The sequence below is a fragment of the Haemaphysalis longicornis genome, unplaced genomic scaffold (genome assembly GCF_048455015.1).
Source record: "Haemaphysalis longicornis isolate Haplotype H1 unplaced genomic scaffold, Haemaphysalis longicornis Haplotype H1 scaffold_2, whole genome shotgun sequence".
Lineage (NCBI taxonomy): Eukaryota > Metazoa > Arthropoda > Arachnida > Ixodida > Ixodidae > Haemaphysalis > Haemaphysalis longicornis.
The window spans coordinates 271878118-271896198 of NW_027526295.1; the positions used below are offsets into that span (position 1 = coordinate 271878118).

General features: G+C 46.0%; 1 protein-coding gene across 1 annotated transcript in view; it reads right to left on the reverse strand.

Annotated features, from left to right (window-relative positions):
* Positions 1 to 839: 839 nt before the first annotated feature.
* LOC144168640 (uncharacterized) overlaps positions 840 to 18081 on the reverse strand; it is a 46703-nt gene continuing 29461 nt past the window's right edge. The window contains exons 14-20 of the mRNA XM_077697585.1: positions 17324 to 17349; positions 16917 to 17244; positions 8964 to 9200; positions 7994 to 8086; positions 5314 to 5499; positions 3812 to 3921; positions 840 to 2421 (exon numbers count right to left, since the gene is read on the reverse strand). Coding sequence (XP_077553711.1) covers positions 2245 to 2421; positions 3812 to 3921; positions 5314 to 5499; positions 7994 to 8086; positions 8964 to 9200; positions 16917 to 17244; positions 17324 to 17349 — 1157 coding nt within the window. The 3' untranslated portion in view covers positions 840 to 2244. The remainder of the gene's footprint in view (positions 2422 to 3811; positions 3922 to 5313; positions 5500 to 7993; positions 8087 to 8963; positions 9201 to 16916; positions 17245 to 17323; positions 17350 to 18081) is intronic.

Sequence of the window (18081 nt, forward strand, 5' to 3'; positions counted from 1 at the left end):
CCTATCTCTAACTTCGTAACGCAGATAAGGAAAACTAACAAACAGCCATAAGAGGCTCCGAGCAGACCATTCTGAAAATTTGTCGAACTTCAACCAGATCTTTCATACAGCGAGACAGGGGCGGATGCAGCGACATATTTCAGGATTGAAATTTAGGCGCTCGGCGTGCTCTAGTAGTTAGCGCAGTTAATTAAGGCAGGCTTGTCCATCACCTTGTGTATTCGAGCCTCCGGCCGTTGGCCTGCGTCCACCCTTTGGTTATTTAAAAGCGGCCGCGCTGCCGTGACTGTTATTCAGCGGATAACTTCCTTCCTTTTCTTCTACACTAGTCCTGTAAGAAGAGTGCAGGTCGCACTTCGGACGTAGGAATGGTTACCTGCAATGCATTGTGGTGCGGACGTACGCACATGTCATGGATTGGCCCAAAGTATGCTCATTCGACAAAACGCAGGCAGAGCGCGATAAACTCCAGCCACTGGATGGGTGGTCCTGTATTTTACGATGCCCTCAAGGTGCCTAATTCGTTGCTATCATCCTTTTCTTAGTGCCAAAATGCTCAAGAATGCGCAGCTGTTAATTACAGTAGCTAAATTCCAAAGGCTCATACCATGACCAGAACCGTCCCCGTTACAGAGGGACCTCTGACAAACGTTTAACTCTTCCACGCAGTTAAAAGAAGCCTAACCATTTGTAGAATATGTACAATTATTTGTAAACATTCGTATCACGACAAAGATTTATAAAGGATCCGGATGCTACTTAAGTATGATACCTTGTGCTTCCAGTTTTAAGCGCATTTGGTCGTCACACGAAATTGGCGTTATTTCAGAGAAGGAAGCTTTTAATTTTTTTTTATTATAGCTGATTTATTTATTTATTTATTTTATTTATCATACACTTCGAACCATTTAAGGTCCAAGCAGGAAAGGTACAGCAAGTTGAAAGGTAAAACAAATGTACAACGAAGTTACAACAAAATTGTTACTAGGATACATCAACTGTAAGAAAAACATGGCAATCACCATCAAATTTTACTCGTTTCCGTAGGGCTGAGTATACCCACTGCAACACAATCCATAAGCAAAGCACCACACTCTTAGGCACATAACATGTTGTTAAATCAAAGTAATATTGTGAAAGTCAGGAAAGAAGGCGCATTTTATGGTGGAATGGAAAGTAGAGTAGAGTTTCGGGGCAACAAATTCCACTCAGTGATTGATTTCGGGAAAAAAGAGTGTTTGTATATATTAGTTCTTGCGAAGATTGGCTTGTTTTGCGTGTTTTGCCATCATCTTTCTACTACACTGCTCTCCGAAACGGAATTAAGTACAAAAATATTAGCGTCCGTTGCCAGCTGTAGGACATCGCTTGCAAGAAACTGTAGTCCCGTTACTCTGGGCCTTATTTGGTACTACGTGTTCGCACGTGCACGCATGCTGCGAGGCGCACGGCTGCGAATGAAAAGAGATTTCGTCGAGTGCTCCATCCGCATCCCATGTTCGAGGTACATTGCGAGTACGTGTAATGCGTGCACGTATCCCTACATAATTACGCACGGGAACAAGGGATATCATTTCACTACTTTAAAGTGCCCATAAACACAAGAAATAATTTTGTTGTCTAAAAATCTTTGCTCGTCACTTTTCCTTCTTTTTTTTCCCTACCAAGCCTAAGGCCGCAGAAACAAAGAAACCACGCGAATGTTTTAACTTTGCCAAACACAGCAAAACACACTTTTAACCCACCTTTATTGCACGTGTGGGGCAACAAAAGAAAAATAATTTGTGGTTTTGTGAGCATCAAAAATCGCTTCACGATGTACCTAGGAGTCGAATTCCTTTTCGCAATGTAAAAGAGCTTCAAAAATAAATGAGGGGTGGAGGCGGGGTCAAAGTGCTTATGATGATAGTGGAAATAATGTGCGAATTGATTGTAGGTGCTACTTTCACAATCTTTCGGATACTGTAAATGATTCTAGCTCCTCGCGAGATTTTTTTTGGTAGTGCCTGGTTCTAGCACCCCCATGTACAGGAGGGTTCAAGTTGCAATTGAGCGGAGCACGGCAACTGTCGGTACCCACAGTTAGATGCGCTGAGTTATGCAGAAAATCGTACACGCTCGCACAGGTCCATTCAACTAGCCTCCAGAATTTGTCATCTGTGCTCCTAGCAGCGTTTTATTGCCATACATAGGAGCTCGTCTTGTCGCGCTTGGTTTTAAGATGCGGTTGAAGCATACGACGCCTTAGCAGAGTCCGGTCATGTCTTCCGAAGCCTTCCACAAAAACTTGGCGTCGTCCGGGTCCGTTGCCCACGACGGGGTTCGGGCTTGCTGGCAGTCGGCGAAGTACTTTCCGCTGACTGCCTCCAGTTCCTCCGACACCGCCAAATGAACGGATGTCTGGGATCCATCCTCTGGTGTCTGTACATGAACGGGCAGTATCAAGAGGGACTCATCTACACCAAGAACTCGGAAGAATCGCAACAAGCATAACATAACGCCAACGTTTTGTTACAGCAAACAGACGCGTGGGCTTCGCCGCACCTGGTCGTGAGATTACACAGGCAGCTCAATTCCGTTCCAACCGCCTGAAGAGCGGCGCCCACGATTGCACAAGCGGTTTCTTGCGGGGAAGCAACTTTTAGTACTAAAGAGTACGTTATACTTAGGGTTGTTCGTTTTTGGTTTTTATATTTTAACACGACAGTGTTTCATGCCGGGATGCACCAAGATTTCACTGATGTCGTATCCGTCACCGAAATGACGCAAGCACACCTTTGCCGAAGCGACCCGCCAGCAGAACGTCGCTCGCCAAGCACACCCACGAGACAGCCGCGGACCCGCAAATCATGCTCAGGTGCAGATTTCGCTGCATATTTCACTTTCGGGTTTCACCGATTCATATGACGGAGGAATCAACCACTGTTTTTTAGTGAAGTGACCAGCCAACCAGGAGAATGTATCTCCTTACTGGGTACCACACCTTCACAAACCGCGGCTGTCTGTTGCCGCCCACGAAAGTGTTATATTTCTGTGATGCAAGAAATCTGGCTTAGAATGGGGCGACGAATTTCGGAGGTCATGAAAAGTCGTACGGTTAGTCAGCGTGGGCGTGAACGTGCAAACTACAACGTAATCAGAACAAAAACTATATCATATCAGCGCAGTAATGAGCATTGTTTAGTAAGTTATGTTTATCCCCTGGCAAAAAAATCTATTTCTTCCTATTATAAAGTTTCATATTAATAATGCTAGTGGGAAATCTGGCGCTAGTGCCCACGTGAGCCACGCTGCAACGAGCGTGACGCCATGTATCGTGAAGAAGCGTTCCACTTGGCATGGGTCCCACATTATCTCGAAAGCTACTAGAAACCACGGAGCTAGAAACCATAATATTGCTGTGCACGAGTTAAATGACGCAGTGAGGAGGTAAACGAAGCAACGTTGTAAGCCAAGTCAAGTAAGAATGGAGCACTGTCAGCTATTATGCCAGCACATCATAGAGCGGTACTTGAGTGACAGTTTTCCCTCAAGTGCATACTAGTGACGAACTTTATGCCGTCTGTAACCGACAATTTTCCGGGAAACCATTCTTTCCAAATCATTTTTACCCCTTCTGATAAATATCTTCCTGCTTGGGGTATGAAATAATATTGTCGACAGTCAGCGCTGTCATTCGCTCTTATCAAATATATTTAGTTTTGGTTCAAGCACTTTAATTTCCAATAAAAAAGAAACGAATTCGTCGTTGAAGCTTTAGCGATTCCAACAGAATGACTAGAATTTCTAGGCACTACAAATTTCTTCACACCTTTCCAAACAGCGTTACGATGAGGTACGCCATCCACGCGTTGAAATCGTTGCTCCTACTCGCAATGCTCGATTTCACAACGCCGGGGTGGCCGCAGTTGATTGTCGCACCTGCAAAAAAGAACAACACTTTCGTCATTTTAATATCAACCTAAATGTATGTGGAAAAACTTGGTCGAACCGACCATATTTAAAATCTTCCCCGTGCCACCTTCCCATACAGAAAATACATTTCCCTGGCCTAACCCCGGATTCTTCTCCTCCTCATCCCTTTCCTAGACCACCTGGTGGTGTACGTAAAGCTAAGGGTAAGATCAGTCTCAGCGTACAGCCAACGACATTGCAAAAGTTCAAACGCCTAAATCAAACACTCTTAGGAAAGTCGTGACACTTACTAACAGAACACTAACCAGTTACTTGTTCCAATATTGACTAGGTACCTAGTTGCTTTTACTCACTGGTCATGCATGCCCTAGTAAAAAGCTACGCGTAACAATGTGGATCTGCTGAGTGCGCAGCGCAACATGGACACATTGAATTGAGCAAGAAAGCCGACGGGATGCACGAGGAGAGCGAGTAGTATTTTTATTTATTTATTTATTTATTTATTTATTTATTTATTTATTTATTTATTTATTTATTTATTCATTCATTTTATTTATTTTAGTACCCTAAGGGCCCGTGATGGGCATTACATGGGGGGGGGGGGGGAGGGGGAAGGGGTTAAAAACAAACACAACACTATTTCACCGTTGAACGAGACGTGATATACAGAGTACATCCATCATGATCGTTCTTCCTCGTGTCTTTTCTTTTTTTTTTTAACATGACATCTTACAAATACACCTGCTCTTCTTGCTGTTATAACCAGCATCGGGAAGTCCCCTGAGAGAGTCGGTGGGCTTGTCGTAAAAATAAAATATTTTAGCGATAATTTCATAATTATGCATTTTAATGTGAGCATATACAAGACAGCATGTGGATTTGCAAAAGCTTTTTAATCGTGATTTGGTGTGTTAAAAGAGCTGTAGTTATTATGTTCAATAATTCATAGAATTTGTTACTTCAGTGAATGTTAGTATCAAACCAGCAACAGTTAATAAGTGCACGGTGTAGACTAGTAACGGTTCCACACTTAGTGGCAGGCCTTATGTACCGTTCTGGGGGTTAGTAAACTCTGTAAGGAGTTAGTAAATACAGCCGTTACTGCCCTTTTACGAGCTTTTTTGTTAAGAGTGAAGGACACAATGCGGGTGCAGCGACATAGGTACTATGACTTATGATGAATATTTTGCAAAACTGACAAAGCAATCATATTTTAATTAGTACATTTACAGCAATCTACCCATAAACAAACATTGATGAGCACCGCGTAGCCTGTTTTATGGGATCCTTTTTGCCCAGTTGGGACTAAATATCTGCGTCGCAACAAACACATGGCTGGCATGTATCAGGGACTAGACGCTGCGCGAAATGACAGCTTTATCCCCGCGGTTCACTCGCCTGTTCCTTTCAGCTTCCTCGATAGTTCAGCGACGAACAGCATGTTGTACAACTTGGATGTGTTGTAAACATCCGCCGGACGGTAGCTCTGCGTGAAGTCGAAGTTGTTCCGATCCATCTTCGTGAGCCATATCATGTTGGAGCCGACGACAACTATTCGGCTTGGTGCGCTCTTCTTCAGCAAATCTGTATTTTAACACGACGAAAAAATAAGCAATATTTAAATTTCTCAGCTCGAATAACGCTGGTCTTCTCGTCGAAGAATTTTTTTTTTCTCATCCGTGTTCATGCAAGGTTGGTGGCATCAAAGCTCATGTCTATTTACAGCGGGCTATGAAAGAGACACACAACTGATTTTTGTGGAGTGCATTTCCTCTAGCTCATATGAAAGCCAGCGTTTTATATACCGCGGTAACTGCAAAGAATTTCGAAATAAACATGCGAAAATACTTTTAAGCTTGCCCTAGAATTTCTGAAGTCTGAAAAGTGGCGCCATGTAGTGTCTGAACGTGACACTACGTTACGAATCCAAGCAACTCCGTCTTTTCCAACGCGTGATTCAGAATCCGGATAAAGAAACAGGAAATGCTGCACACTACGGTTTCTTCAGCCGGAGCATGTTTTTAGATACCTCTTTTAATATCACATGCAGTTAAAAGTATGTTGGCCGCACGGCTTTCTGCAACGGTTGCCAGCATTCCTTTTGGCGGGACACATAATGCTGGTAGATCTTAAAATTTCGATTTCAAAAGTTCGAGGGCTCTATCAGCAAAACCGTTTCGGGTTAAGGTGTTCTAAGTGAAGCCCTTTCATTTCACGCGACAAAAATCGGTTGTCTGTCCTTTTAAACACGACTTGCAACTGGCTGTCTTTACTTAAACTACTCATTTGAATAACCTCCGCCATGACTTCGGAAGTGCATGTTCTTGACTTCTGTACGTTTTTAGCACATTGTGCGCCATTTGCGAGCTCAGACGTACGTTACAAAAGCACCCCCCTACCGCCCCATACACACACTCACTATACTATGCTGTAGTAAAGGTTTATGGTGTGCTTAACGATTGCATGCATGCGCTCCCCCAACAACACACTACTTCTGAAGGCGATAGCATAAAAAAATGTAAGCTGCTCCTCTGCTCACGTGCCTCTGTTCCTTCGACAAATTGAATGCGCAAAAAAAAATTCCCAGGCCATCCCTACTAATGTGAAACCTGAGGATGGGCGAAGCATGAGTGTATAAGCGCATTCAAAGGTTGTAAGTCTTTCTCTTTCCCCACGGCGCGCGCTGATTGGACGCCGCAGAAGCGCCGGTGGGAGGAGAAACCACGCGCTTGCTGGGGCGGTGGTGCCCTCTCTTTCCTTGAACTGGATGTAAGCAATTTGCATGCCCCGTCTGCTCCAGTTTGGGGTAGTGGCAGGGACCAATGCGAGCGCAGTGCAATGCCCGCGCCTCGCCCTGCGGGCTCGTCCTCGGTGGTCAACGAGGCCCCGGCACCAGGTAAGTATGTCTTTTCTTGCTTCGACCGACCACCCGACCCGATCAGGCCTAGCGTCGACACCCGGTCGGTACTTGAGTGCAACACAAATTATAATCCGTCTACAAATAGCTTCTGCTTGTGCTTGACGATTCTTGAGGCGGACTTGGGGCGTTCCACAAATCTTTACGTCATGTTAGTTTATTTTGAACCTGTTTCATCCATTATACAGTTTTGTTTTAGCATGCATTACGTTCTAGCGCGAGGCGCTGGAAAACGAGTGTTCCGGTGCTTTAGTACAGTGACTAAAGGAGACGACGACGGCAGGAGACGCCGACAAGCCGAGCCTCTAAGAGGCTTCGCACCTAAAAACCTGCAAGTGATTTCAAGCACACTGCGAGACCAGAATGTAAAGCGCGAGAGCCATTGAACTTCGAGCAATGAAGACTCCATAGCGCCGATGGTGGGGCGGCACCACTCCTATATTACGATGAGTTTCTCTACCTGATATTCAAAGCCATTTAGGAAATCGGCCTCAAGGCAGCATCCAACCTCGTCCAAGGCGACAGGCAACTTTCTACACCTCAGATTTAAAAAACACGAGCGCGCCTTTTCTTTGTGTTTTATTAGGCACGCGTTACAGAGGCTTGGAAGACCGCGCTCCTTTTATTTGGCGCATATTTAAAGTACCTCAGTCGTCGTGTTTTGGGTGTTGTTGTTCGTAGCGCAATGGTTAAGTCTCCTGCCTGTCACTGTGCGTCTCTGGGTGCTATTCCCGCCCTTATCACGGTCTTTTGTGACGGCACATGCATGGTGAACTGAAATGAACAATCACCCCATCCAAACCTAGCTCAATAAAGAAGTTTTGTCTCGATCTCTCACGGTGTTTTCAGTTCTATGACACGATCTGTGCGCGCTTTTGCGAAACAATAGCTCGGTGCGCGCGCAATACTTGGCTGCGCGCAATGCGTGAAGCAAATTCGCGCAGCCAAGTGACGCCTTCTCGTCAAAATGAGCGATTTGTTGGCCAAATGGGCGCCATAAATTTAGCCTTGCTTTCCTGTGCTTGCAGAAGTTTAAAGTTATGGTTCTTGGCAGCCGAACTGTGGCACCTTTTTTCCCCTTCGAGTTAGTGGAATAAGCAACACGTTGAAATTTTGGATTTTGGAGGTCACGCATCACATTTTTCGATGCGGAATGCTTACCCAGGAGCAAATTGGTAAGTAGAAAGTGGCCCAAGTGGTTTGTCTGCAGGGTCGACTCGAAGCCGTCTTCCGTGCGCGTCTCCTGAAAATCAGCTAGCAGCGAGACGCATAAGAGTCACAAATAGGAATGAAGGTCAGCATGTAGCACTAGAGAAACAAAAAGGCAGCCACTTCAGCCATGCGGCTTGAGACAAACTGATACGGCTAATTCAACGAACGCGTGCTACACATACGTTCAAGAAAGAATTTTCTAATCGAGCAACCCGTCGCTTACTTGAAGGTGTAGTCACGTGGAGCGAAATATTTGCCACTAACCAGCATGCTCACCGTCTCTTCTTCTTATTCTCATATTCCTCATCTGTCCTCAAGTGCCTCGTATCATGGAGAGCTCCGGACGTGGCCGCCACAATTGCGATTAACCGGCCTGGGCACATGATGAGATAACACCGCAGTAGCGGTCAGATTCCGCATTTCCCATGAGTGGTTGTGTCCGTAGCTGCTGTTACCCCGGACAGTGACCAACGGGAGCGCGCGATCCGTGCTATCGTGAGATAGTCGTCGTTCTGTGCTCAGGCCTGTTAACCGCGTCGGTGTGGGTGCGCTGCAAGCAGCGAATGCGTCCGCCAGAAGCTGTCTACAGTGCGGCTGTGCCGGGTATGAATCCCGAGAGATCCGTACCCGCCCGTTACATTTTACTTTTTCACTTCGTTTGTTTTCTGTAGTGTGTGCCTTTTCTTTTTGAGGAATGATTTTAAAGAATGAATATGAATGCAGTGAAAGTGTTTGTTCTAGCCTTTAAAAAAATTGTTGAAGCTTTACACGATACATAGTGGGATAACATTTTTCTTGCAGCGAGTGGGCCAGAAAAAGGCGATTTTCCCTAATAAATTCCTTCACAATTCCTCCACAAACATCCGGCGCAAGTGAGGTCGGTCATCCAATTTCACCGCCATCGAACCAACATATTCACCCATCTTTCCGGCGTTGTTGATTAAGACGTCGAGTCGCTCTTCCCGCTCCGTGACCTGCTTTGCGAAGTGCCTGACGGACTTGAAGGAGCAAAGGTCAAGCTGCATGCACACCGGACGCACGCCCGTGCACTCGGCGATCTCCGCTGCCGTCAGCCGGGCCTTGTCCAAGTCTCGGCACGCCAGGATCACCCGAGCGTTCCTACGGCAGAGCTCCTTCGCTGTCTCACGGCCAATGCCTGCGCCATTTGCGGAAATGTATGGCCAGAACAATTGGAGACAGCCCTTGAATATTTTAGTCCGCGTGGATTGTTGATGGGATGACTGCGTTGTCATGGAACATGGCATGCGGTGTTATTAGGAAGTCTTTTCAAGAAAAATGAAATTTAAACAACCGTGTGAGCAAGTAAAATGGCACCACTGATGACAGCACTACTTTCCTCCTGTTTGCAAGCTGACTGAAACTGAGCCATGGTATAAAGTGTACTTATCCAAAACAAACTCCAACTCTCAGATGTACCCGCGGAGGGGGGGGGGGGGGCTGAGTGGCTATGGCGTTGTGCTATTGAGTGCAAGGTCGCGTATTCGATCCCGGCAGCGGTGGCTGCTTTTCTGTTGGAGGCGAAAAGCGAAAACACCCGAGTTTTGAGGCATCGGCGCACGTTAAACGTTACCATGTCGTCATAATAAATCTGGAAGCCCTCCACTACGGCGCCTCATCGCCTGTGTATCGTCAGCGCGTTAAACCTCCCAATAATCGATCGATCAATCAATCAATCAATCAATCAATCAATCAATCAATCAATCAATCAATCAATCAATCAATCAATCAATTAATCAATCAATCAATCAATCAATCAATCAATCAAGTCACATCAGCCGAGAGACACGTGCATCTAACGGTAGCGCGACAATTCATGCACCCCGCGTCAGTCCCCATTCATAACTGCCTTCAACGCAGCCACATGTCAAGCACGTGTCCGTACTTTTAACAAATACGCGAAGCATAATGAATAAGCTGGTGCAGTTATCTTCTGCAATTGATTCATGTTCCGCAGATATCAATGTTTGTACAGAGACTTGGCTGTCAGCTAAAATAAAGAACAGTGAGATATTTGAATGCGAAAAATCAAGCAGCAATTATCTTTACGAGCGTGACGTGCGTACTGGAGGATGGAGGAAGTGTATTGATTGGCGTCAGCAGTGCTCTGAAATCTTATGTGGTTAGTGTCTCTTCCGGCTTAGAACTTATCTGCGAACGAATCTGTCTCCCCAGCCAAGATTTCATTCTCTGTTCACGTTACCGGTCGCCTACCACCTAGCCCTCGTTTTCTGGCGAACTACATGATGTTTTAAACAGTGTCATTATTAGATACCCGAATTCGCCGTTATTTCTTTTGAGAGACTTTAACCTACCCAATAAAAAGTGGCAAAGCGACCTTGTAACCATTACTCAAAATTCTTCGGAGTGTGCTGACTTCCTAAACGTATGTATAGACTTCAATGTAAACCAACTCGTTCACAAACCCACATGCACTACCACTACTTTTTCAAACACCTTAGACTTGACCTTAACAAACACGCCAGACTTCGTTATTTCCCCTGGTTACCTTCAAGGAATAATCGACCACTCAATGTTACACTTTAATCTAAAGGCACGTGTTTCTTCTATCAAAAGTGTTAAGACTATCCGGGATTACTCTAGAGCAGACATCAGGTCAATAACAGAAGAAATGGAGCGATTCGTCGATGAAGTTATGGCGAACTTTGAAGTATGGTCAATACACGAAAACTGGGCTATTTATAAAAAATAAACATGTATATTTTAATTGACCGTTACGTTCCACAATGACATGTGTCCACTAACCCCCGTTCACCATGGTTCAATGCTGCACTTCAATTTTCGACGCCTACGCAACAAAAAGAAGCGATTGTTTCGCTCTGCCAAGCGAGTAGACCGACACGACCGCTGGTCCCAGTTCCAAAACGCTAACGCCACATACGTCCGTGAAGTTTCTAATGCGAAAAACGCTTACTTGAATGTTACTCTTCCCTCTTATCTACAAAACACGCCACGAAAATCTTGGTCTATTTTGAACGGTAACAAAAGCAAGGTAGTGCAATTAACACACTGTGGCGTACCTGTTCCAAATAATGAATGCCGCAAGCTTTTAAATCATGCATTTTGTTCAGCTTTTCTGCAGAGTTCTCCGTCTTCTATTCCAACGGCCCACAGCCATAATTTTCCCCCCATGGATTATATTGTAATAGATTGGGTAGGAGTTAGAAAACTGAGCAGCAACTTGAATATGTCTTCTTCAGCGGGTGCTGATGGTATAAATTCTAAAATATTGAAACGTACAGACATGTACTCATCACTCATTCTTTCGAAGATCTTTCATCAGGCTTTGCAGTGTTCATGCCTACCTGTCGTTTGAAAAAAGGGCAAGGTGGTTCCCGTTCATAAATTAGGTAACGCCTATTCGCCGGAGAACTACCGTCCTATTTCATTGACGAGGATTCCATGTAAAATGTTAGAGCACATAGTATATTCATATTTATTTAGTTTTCTCGAAGAGAATTCCTTTTTCAACAACTCTCAGCATGGCTTTAAGAAGATGTTGTCAGGCGAAATCCAGTTTTTGCCCTTTACTAACGACCTGTTTGTTAACGCGGATCAAGGTTTCGACACTGACTGCATTTTTCTTGATTTCGCGAAAGCCTTTGACACTGTATCTCGCGACTTACTAATTCTGAAGCTTAGAAAACTCAGCATTGACTCTAATGTGCTGTCGTAGATTAAAGACTTTCTTTCTAACCAAACCCAGTATGTAACCACTAATGACTGTTTATTCCCCTACTGTGCTGTAACGTCTGGCGTACCTCAAGGATGTGTACTGGGGCCATAGCTCTTTCTTATTTACATTAACGATGTTTCCGACTGCATCACTTTTTCAACCATTAAGTTCTTCGCTGATGAGTGTGCATTGTATCTGAAAATGTCTACCCCAGCTGACATCTTCGAACGTTAAACTGATCTTAACAACCCAACCTATCCGTTTGGTGCATAAATGGCTCATGCGAATTAACGTGACGAAATGTAAATACATGCAAATTTCGCGTCATGCTAATACTGCTAACCCGTGTACGTATACTCTTCATGGCGCTTCTTTATCACACGTCGATCTATTCAAATATTCGGTCTATCACGCATATCACACATAACCTGTCTTAGCAAGTGCATGTTGGCTATATAACTAACAATTTTAATCGCATGCTCGGATATTTACGTCGTAATTTTAAACTGCACCGTCATCGCTGAAACTAACTCTTAACGAAACACTAGTACGTCCGAAATTAGAATACGCATGCGCCATCTGGGATCCTTCCAAACACGCTCTCATCCTCACCCTCGAATCGATTCAAAACCACGCAGCTCGTCTTGTATTTCCTTACTACTCTCACCATTATAGCGTAACTGCAATGAAGAAGTCGCTAAACTCGCCTGACCTGTCATTGCGCCGTAAGTGTTCACGGCTTTCACTCTTTCACAAAATCTTTCTCCACAACCCCGTTTTAAAACAACAGCTTTCCGCAAACCCCTCCTATATTTCGTCCCGTTCGGATCATGGTTTAAAAGTTGGTGTGCCGTCTAGTCGAACTAATCTTTAGCATGACTCTTTCCTTCCACGTACAAGAAGAGACTGGAAACACCTTCCCGCCGCCATCGCCTCCATCACGGACGTAAATAACTTCAAGGTCATCACCCATCAAGAAGTGTTTTAATTATATTGTTTGCACATTTTTAGTTCTTGTTAAACCCCACTCCTTTTTGTAATGCCCTCGTGCCTTGAAAGAAAATAAATGAAATGGAATCAAATAAGGTGTCCATATTCCAACGGCCAACACCACGTACATTTAGTGCAACCTGATAGCTTACTTACTAGTCTTATCATTAACTTTTCGTTTACGTGACCTCGTGGTGACGTCTTCCCACGTTTTTTTGTTCAGTTAAACTAGGCCACTCACACAGGTAGAATGGTCTCGAACTGGTGACGTAGCAAGCGGGTTTACCTCGACCGGAAACCACAAGTCAATAAAATTAGACTGATTAGCGAACACCTGGCTTGGTGCCATGGCCCTCGAGGAATGCAGGACGCAGTATAAATTCTTTAGGTCAGCTGCAAAATGAATACACATAGAAAACCGCCGAACATGAAATACGTTAGTAATATCGATAATATATAGCCGATAATATCGACCCGACAATCTGAGGTTGTCTCTGTGTCGGCGGTAAGAACAGTGGCGAACATTTTGACGTGTACCAGTCCCTCGCGGGGAGTTATAAGCCACGCTGCTGTCCAATGGCGTTTCGTTTTCAGAATCTGAAAATTACGAATGCCCATCACGGACGGCAAAACACACACACACACACACACACACACACACACACACACACACACACACACACACACACACACACACACACACACACACACACACACACACACACACACACACACACACACACACACACACACACACACACACACACACACACACACACACACACACACACACAAACATATATATATATATATATATATATATATGTGTGTGTGTGTGTGTTTTTGTCTCAATTAGCCTTTAAATTTGCTTTCGCATTAAAATCGTGCTCAAAGACAAAATAGGCTTCAGAGCGGCCAGCAGAATTGCCATGGACAAGAACGTTCCCCCTCCCAAAATCCAATTCTAAATCTGTGCAATAGAATCAGCGTAAATTTTTTTTTAATTTTGTCTACGTAAGCTTACCTGCGCGTTACAATCGGGAGAGCGTTAGGATCATGCAAATACAGCATATGCCCGACGATTAGATTTCTTTGTTAGTTATTGCAGAACGCAGCTCTTAAGCGCTTGCTGGTTCGTTAAGGGGCACTGTCGGCGTAACCAGGACAGATTAGATCAGATTAAACTTTATTGTTGCCATGGGTGGGACCGTTTTGAGGTCGACTTCAGTGTCCTACACGTGACGGCAGGATTCATATAGATCTCTGCGGCATCTCCGGTCACCTGGGCTTCACTAGTGATGCCTGGGTCAGAGCGTCTGTGCTGAGCAGCGCGGCCTCCCACTTCTCCACATTTGTCATTTGGGATAAAATGGGGTGCTTTTTAAGAGTTTGTAGGGGTTTTTCTTCAAAGCACCAAATTATGTGTGGTAGGTCTGCGTATCGATGGCAACGAGAGCATTGGTTAGCGTGCAGCTCGGGGTAGTAGAGTGACAGGAGGGCTGGGGTGGGAAAGGCGGCTGTTTGAAGTTGGCGTCATACTACAGCGTGGTGGCGGTAGGGGGGGGGGGGGGGGGGGGTCGGATGGTGGAAAGCGAGCTCCGGACAGTCGGTAGAGATCGAGTACCGATCGGTAGGTCAAAAGACGGTTCCTATGGGAGAACCGTTGTGGAGATTCTGCAGCATCACTGGGCCCTTGGATGACCAATTCTCGAGCAACCTCGTGTTTCAATTCATTTCCTGGGGGTTCAAAGTGGCCGGGTGCCCAAACAATCTATATTTTTTTCGTTTCAGGAATTGCCGTCCCTGCAGGAGTAGGCGTAAAGCTCGGGGGTCAACTCGCACGTTGGAGAAATTGGTAATGGCCGATTCGGTGTCGCTTATTATAGTAGTAATCATAGGGCTAGAAGTAATGGCAAGACCAATATCCATTTCTTCGCCTACGGTTGAAAATTGAGTAGGGAAGGAGAGGACGGCCAGTGTTCGATTGGATGAGTCAACTGCGACCGCCGCCATGGCTTCGCGTCCTGGGTATTCTTCAGCGTCCACGTAGGCTGCTTGTGGGTTGGAGGCGTGTTGCTTGTGCAGAGCCTGTGCTCTCGATCGGCGCTTTTCCTCGTTGTGAATTGGATACATGTGTCTATGGAGCAGGTGGATTACCAGTTGGTCTCGAATGTCTGGGGGAATGTCGACGTAGGTGTCCGAGATGGTGGGGTCATCGAGGCCAAGATTCTGAAGAATGTGGCGTCCAGTGTCACTCCTCGTGAGTCACTCTAGTTGCGAGACTCATTGGACTTCAGTAATTTCGTCAAGTGTATTGTGAAGACCGAGCGAGAGCAGTTTGTCTGTTGAGAGGGTAACGGGGAGACCTAGGGCCTGTTTGTATGATTTACGTATCACAGCTTCAATTCTGTGTGTTTCGCTAACTTTGAGGTTTAGGAAGGGGGTGAGGTATGCTATGCGACTGATAACGGAGGCCTGTACGAGACGTATTAGGTTGTTTTCTTTTACTCTTCAGTGTTTGGTACCTATGCGAGAGATGAGTCGTGTAGTCTGGTAAACCCCTTTTTTCTAGGGCACGGAGAGCATCTACATTGTATCCGTTTGCCTGTATACGGAGACCTACAATCCTGATGCAATCAACTATTGAGATGGGTTGGCCGTTGGAGGTAGTGATGTGGTACGATCTATTGAAACGGAGGAGGATGAAAAAGAACAAAGGCGGAGTGCAGGGAATAATGAATGACGGTTATAGCAAAGAGAGGATGAGGAGAAAAGAGGGGGGGGGGGGGGAGCCGCTAAAAAGGAAACAGCGTTTCATTAGCAGAGGTCTGTCCCCCGTCTGCACGCGGAGGCTAAAAGATGGCGTTGGTACACTCCGTACTGCTCTTTCAATCCAGGGGCGGAATTCTCAGTTTTGTGCAGTTTACGTGTGTCAAGGTGTCCATTTCGAGTGATCTCTGATTGGCTGGCACGCATGTTGTGCAAGAAAAGCAAAGCGTTTGTTTCTGTGAAGTGGTGCATGGCAAAGGCCTCGCAAGGGCAACTACGCCTCATCTTCAAACGGTCATAACTCAGAATTGAACCCCTAAAGCCGATCGTTAAACCAACGTCTTAACGATGGTTACGAGGAAAGCAATGGTTACGAGATGGTTACGAGAGGAAGGTGGCTGGGAGGTTCTGCGAAGTGGGGAGTGAGTGAAGTGTGGCAGCGACGTCGCACTGTCAGCACAGAGGGTCGTAGGGAAGGGGGGGGGGGGTGACTTGTAGCTTTGTAGGGTGTGGGGACTTATTATTCTGAAGTTGAAAAGAATACTCTGTCGCGATCTAATAAGTGTATCAGATATTGGCGGGGGTATCGTCTGCGACCTAGCCAGTAATGTTCTGTGGTATTATTGTATGTGAGAAGGGGGTAGCCTGCACTCTTTTCTTCTAGTGGTGCTCGGCTAACTGGATATCGAGCGAAAGCGCACATCTCCTTATTTTAGCACACAAAGATGAGTGGGAAAGGGGACTAGATGATCGGTATCTTTGTCCTTGGCGATTACTGAAAGACGATGTTCGAAAATAAAAGGCCAGGACGCCGGTCACAAAGTTAGCAACGGTGAACGTTTAACGTTTCGGTTCCCCCAAGAGAGCCTTGGTCACAAACAAAGTGAAAACAAAAACATTCGTCGTAAGTATGGCTCACGATACCACCAGGCACCTTGCGAAGACTGGTTGCAAATTTTGATGCTTTACGCGCCCGAGGCTATACCTGGCCTATGAGGCGAGCCGTAGTACACAGTCATGCGGAATTATTTTTACCACCTGAAAATCTTCAATGTACACCTAGATCTTAACGCGCAGGATGATGAGAGAAATGAGTTTACTTGATGCCCAAAATGGTTTCATTTCCAAAATTTAAAACGAACATTTTTAAATTTTTATCTAGCAAAGCTTGACGAAACACATTTGTTGGCTAGTCGGCGCATGCATGTTCAAACGTAAAAAGAGCGGGTAGCGCGAGAAGGGAACGTGAAGGAGAAGAAGACAGAATCGTGTCGCTCAACTGCTCCTGACGTTCTGGCAAAAGGGTCGACGGCAAGCCTATTCATTCTTCCCTTCACTAATGACCCGCACTGTACAAATAGAAAGGTCATGTACTTTCCGCGCTCGCGCGTCGCCTACCCGAGTTCGCTCCGGTGATGATGATGGTCTTCCCGTCCATCTTTCGCGCAGACTTGCATTTTCCGACGGTGAGCACGCAGTAGGCCTTCACGATGAGGAGTGTTGCTAAAATCGCGATGGCGGCGCACTGAAAACACCGCAAAACGCACGCCCGGAGCAGTAGGCCGAACGAGGAAATTGTTTCGCCGGCATCCATGCCTCGACTTCCGTTGACTGGAACCACCTGCTTCACGTAATGCTCGAACCGGGTGTTCCAGCCCCCGGAGTCGACTGAGCGTGCCAGCCGTAGTTTGCCTGTAGCAGAGGTTCCACAGTCCCTCTTATTTGCCTATTGCTCAAGTCGTTGACGAATGACGGACGCATTGGTTCCTTCGGGTAATCTTGCACCGAATTTCGGGAAATCTCACAGGCTGAAACTTATCTCTCGCATCGCCTACAATCGGACGGATAACATGAACGAGCTTTCTTCAGAAACAACGACATGGCGCAGTTGGTATGCGATTGGAAACAATCGGATGGCTCACAATCAGTCAGCGCGCAATGCACACACACACACACACACACACCCACACGCACGCACACACACTGTCTCTCTCTCTCTTTCTCTCTCTCTCTCTCTCCACTCTGTTTCTTTCCCGCCTTGGCGGCTCGCCAGCCGGCGAACGTAGTAGGTCACACGCGCCGGCTGGTGTCCTTCACTGCGCTACGCAAACAGAGCGCCCGCATGTGCGCGTTTGTGTTTCCTTGAACAGTCAGCCCCGTCAACGGCTTGACTCGTGCGCGGTCTGAATGCGGACTCTGGCGTCGATGTGCCCGTATAGAGCCCACTTGCGAGGAGATAGAGCGGCTTGTGTTGGCGCGATACTCCTGTGACCTTCATCCTTTGGGGTTATCGGCCGCTTTTGTTTGACAAGATGCCTTCACTGCAGCATGACGCCATGCAGGATCCTTGCGAAAAGAAGCTTCGGCCTGCTTGATAAACGATAATGTTTGCTTAAATGATATCATATAACTATGTGGGTTATCCCATATAACCATCCGATATCCCATGACCATCCCACATGGGATCATCCCACATTATCCCATATAACTATGTGCGTCATAACACACGTGGCGGAGATATATCCAGTATGATGTTCGGTCTAACGCGCTGAATGACGACACA